Here is a 4,361-nt window from a genome sequence, read left to right on the forward strand (position 1 = left end):
TCTTGATTTTAGAGGATTCCTCTTGAGGCCATATATAAGAATAAAATCCTCTAAGATTTAGAAAATTCCGTTAAAACTAAGATTATTTTTTTGGGGGGTGAACGAATTTGTATTTGTTCCAGTGTAATTACAGCTTTATTCTTTAATTTGCAAAGCAAATTCATATAATAAATTCCGTGTTACAGAATGATGATAGACCCCACAATGGTAAATGCTTATTTCTCCCCGGGTGATAATTCCATAGGTTCATAATATTTCTTTTTAATGGAATTAAATCTATAATATAATTTACAACTATAATTCACGTTTATTGACATTAATCTCTTTTTCAATTATAGCTATCTCGGCAGCGGATTTCCAGAGCCCATTATTTGCTTACGGTCGACCACAGTAAGTGAATAATTTCGAACAATTAAAATTATTAACGTGACTATAACAATAAGTACAAATAAGTTTACATCATTTCTAAAAATTTTAGAATTCTTAATAAAATTTTGTCTAATTACTTACTCTATTCCAGAGTTATTAATTATGGTATTATTGGAACGATCATGGGTCACGAAGTTAATCACGGATTCGATAACAACGGTAACGTTGTAAAGTAAAATTTGCTATTAGATCGTTTACTTTATTAAATTACAGTACTTTATTGGTACAATAAATTATATTTATTAGCTTATTCTAAAATGCATCTCAAAAGCTCTTTGAAAATACTTACAAAGTATGACTAGACAAACAAAGAATAATTAATATTAAATTTTTAGGACACTTATTTGATAAGAACGGAAATGTTGTGGAATGGTTATCCGCAATGGCCGAAGCATATGGCAAGAGGGCAGAATGTTTTGTCGAGCAATTTAATAATTATTCCATTGACAAAACATCGAATTACACAATAAAGGTGCGTTATCTATTCTACATTTAATTACTGTTTAATTTACACTACCGTTATTTTTTCGACGTGCGTTTTAAAAATATTTGATCATACTTATTCAAAATTGTCAACAATTGCAGAACTATGGCAATCAGACTGCAGGAGAGAATATCGCGGATACAATGGGATTAGAGGCAGCGTTTAGAGCATATCAAAGAAGACAAAGAGAATGCGGGAAACCGGATACTGTATTGCCAGGTCTTGAGAATCTCACTAACGATCAACTTTTCTTCTTATCCTTTGCTAACGTAAGTATCGTGAATTCAGTTGCTAAATTCAAAGCTGTAATAAATTAAATTTAAGGAATAATTATGTGCGTCAATATATGTATGTATAAAATTGAGGTAACGTTTGCAGTTGTGCTGCGAAGCTGCAAAAATAAATAGTACTATAAATAAAGCTAAGCGTGACCCACATAGCCCCGGACGGTTGAGAATTATAGGAAGCGTTTCAAATTCACAAGATTTCGCCGAAGCTTACAATTGCCCGGTCGGCAGTGCAATGAATCCCGAAAAGAAATGCCACATCTGGAAGTGAATAATTTACACGAATATTATAAATTAAACTTGCCAATGCTTAAAAAAAAATGTATAATTAATGACAAAAGTTGTCTATTTACACATATTGATGAATAAAGTAAAGCATAAATAAAGAGCTCGTTCATTTTTTTCATCACAGGTTTGAAGTGCTCATCATATAATCTCATCATATAAAGATAACAATTAATTATATTTTTGCTTCAGTTATATTTAAGTAATAATGTGTATATAATCACATTATGGTGCAAAGCGATTGAGTCAAGTCAATTAACAGAACTCGACAAAAACGATAAGCATAGTATTTGGTGACTGAGAGCTAGTTTCTGTATTAAATTCGGATGTCTTCGATACCATTTGTTGAATAATTGCCCGATTGGCAATTCGGGAAATCTCGAAGAGAAGTGCAATATTTGAAAATGACTCAACAGAATCTTGCGAAGCAATTTCACAAAATTTCTGCAAAAAATATCTTGCAGAAGTCATTTATCTAAATGTATCAATGAATAAAATAACGTATTGTAATACAAATCTATAATCATCTCTTCTAATGGATTCTCTATATAACTTCTAAATATTCTATCTCAATTTGTGTGCGATTATTTGGTTCATTGAAGATAAAACAGCAGATATTTAAAAATATTTACCGAAATCCGATATGTCCAATATCCGACAATTTTTAGTTATATTCGATTGTGCTAAAATTTATTCGTATAAAACGTAATCAGACGGAACGAAATAATACTTTGGATATTATATCAATTTTTGAAAATTATATTTATTTTTTTTTGTTCTCATGTATACTATTATATTTTTATTACATCCTAATAAGTTTATTGCTCTTATTTAATTTATCAATATTGGGTTAAACACTGTGCATTATTTGAATAATGTAAAAATCGTTAAAAATAGTATTATTCAAAATTATATATAGAATTAAATTACACATTTACAATATGCAGTGACCGACAAAAATAAAAATAACCAAAGATTACTGTCAGAGAAATTCAGGAAAACACTCATCTGAATGTTTCTAACCGCATTATACGTAGACTTACAATTAGCAAAGCAAATTTACACGGCCGGTTCGCGCGTGATAAACGACTTTTTAACAGAGCTTAAGAAAAATTCTTTGCAATTTGCTCGGAAGTTCGCAAATATGTCACTGAACTTCTGTGTAAAAAAATTCCATGGACAAATGAAAGCAAATTCAAATTATTTAGACCAAAAAAAGCAGATTAGAGTCTGGAGAAAGCACGGAGAGGAACTTCAAGATCATCATATTCGGAAAACTGTGTACAATGAGAAACCTATTTAGTTGAATCAACTAAATCTTTTGGTTGGAAAAATTTTTGTTATGTGAACTAAATTTTTTGTTATATTAACTAAGGAATTTTGTTTGTTCATATCCAACCAAAGAATCCTCGGTTTTCCAACCAAAAAATTTAGTTGATTCAACTAAAATGGGTTCCTCAGTATAAAATGGAGGGTGCCTGGTGGAGAAAATATTATGGTCTAGAGATGTTTACTATAGACAGGAATAGGAAATCTTGCAAAAATTGATGAAAATATAACGGCAGATATCTACATTGACATATTTTGAAAAGGAGTAGTCTTTTTCTGCTGAGGTTCTAGTTAGAATATAATTGTATTTTCAAGCAAGATACGATTCAAAACACACAATAAAAAAAGTCAAGTTTTTTCTCGTTCTTGCAATATCGGACAGCTCAAACAGTCTCCGTAGTTTCCAGATTTGAATCCGATCGAAAATCTGTGGGGGATCCTGGATAATAAGTGTTGATGCAAAATAACCAATATATACTCTTACTTTAAAGAACTACAACTAGCATAGGAAAACCTGTAGACTTACAACATTCGTAAAATTTACTTCAAAGTATACCAAGATGACTCCAAAAAGTTATTGTGGCTAATAAAAATCATATTAAATATTAATTAGACTAATATTATTATATCTTTAAATTGAAATACTATATTATCTTAACTGATATTTTCATTTAGTCACTTTTAATTACATAATTTTTTACAAATAAACACAGTATATTAAATAACAAATTAATTTTTTTATTAAAAACACTTAATTAACAAATAAATTTTTTATATTTTAGTCATAAATAAATAATTTTTAACATAGTTTAAGCAATCCAGTCACATATAGATGAGGCATCTTATTTTTGCCGGTCATTGTAGAACTATGATATGACGATTATTAATTATTTCCATTCTAATATAATTTTTTAAAAAAATATTACCAGTTTTTTGCAAATGTCAATAGAGATTTATATTTACGAAATAATAATATTTTGTTAAAAAATTTAAAAAATGTTAATTTACTTTACGTTTGCGATATGTGATTAATAAATGTGAAAGAGATTCTAAAGCGTTGTAATAATCTTGTTTGTGTAATGTGCAACACAATTTCCTGTAAACAATTTGTCCTCACTTTTGTATTTTATTTATATTACATTACATAAATATATATGATAAACATAATGACGAACAAATGACCTAAAAACTTGTTGTATATACGTTTATTAAACAGATATACAAGATTCCGTTGGTAATGAAACAAATTATATTTCCCATTAGAAAGCTATTCAGTAGATAAGTAGACAAATAAAATTAGAATTGCATTGTTACTATTAACGAAATGATAAATATCTTTTTCGAGAAAAACCAAATCAATATTTAAATATATTTCTTACACTCTTATATAATATAATCACCTTATAATACCTGTAAATAAAATAACTTAACCATAAAAAGCTGTTAAAGAACTACTCGGCATTTATATCACCCGTTTTTATCATTATTCCTTACAGAGGAATCTATATATATAAGTACCGTCGTCTGTATGTCTGTATGTCTGACCG

The 4,361-nt window shown here is 28.6% G+C and overlaps 1 protein-coding gene across 1 annotated transcript; it reads left to right on the forward strand.

Moving 5' to 3' along the window:
* The first annotated feature begins 18 nt into the window (after positions 1–18).
* LOC112467188 (endothelin-converting enzyme 1-like) lies at positions 19–1,586 on the forward strand. Its single transcript, XM_025035676.1, has 6 exons — positions 19–244; positions 339–390; positions 521–588; positions 765–901; positions 1,015–1,182; positions 1,292–1,586. Exons 1-6 carry the CDS (start codon positions 187–189, stop codon positions 1,469–1,471), a joined length of 663 nt encoding a protein of 220 aa, XP_024891444.1. The 5' UTR covers positions 19–186; the 3' UTR covers positions 1,472–1,586.
* The last annotated feature ends 2,775 nt before the right edge of the window (positions 1,587–4,361 follow it).

Source organism: Temnothorax curvispinosus, unplaced genomic scaffold, assembly GCF_003070985.1.
Source record: "Temnothorax curvispinosus isolate PA1 unplaced genomic scaffold, ASM307098v1 QBEX01017038.1, whole genome shotgun sequence".
NCBI lineage: Eukaryota > Metazoa > Arthropoda > Insecta > Hymenoptera > Formicidae > Temnothorax > Temnothorax curvispinosus.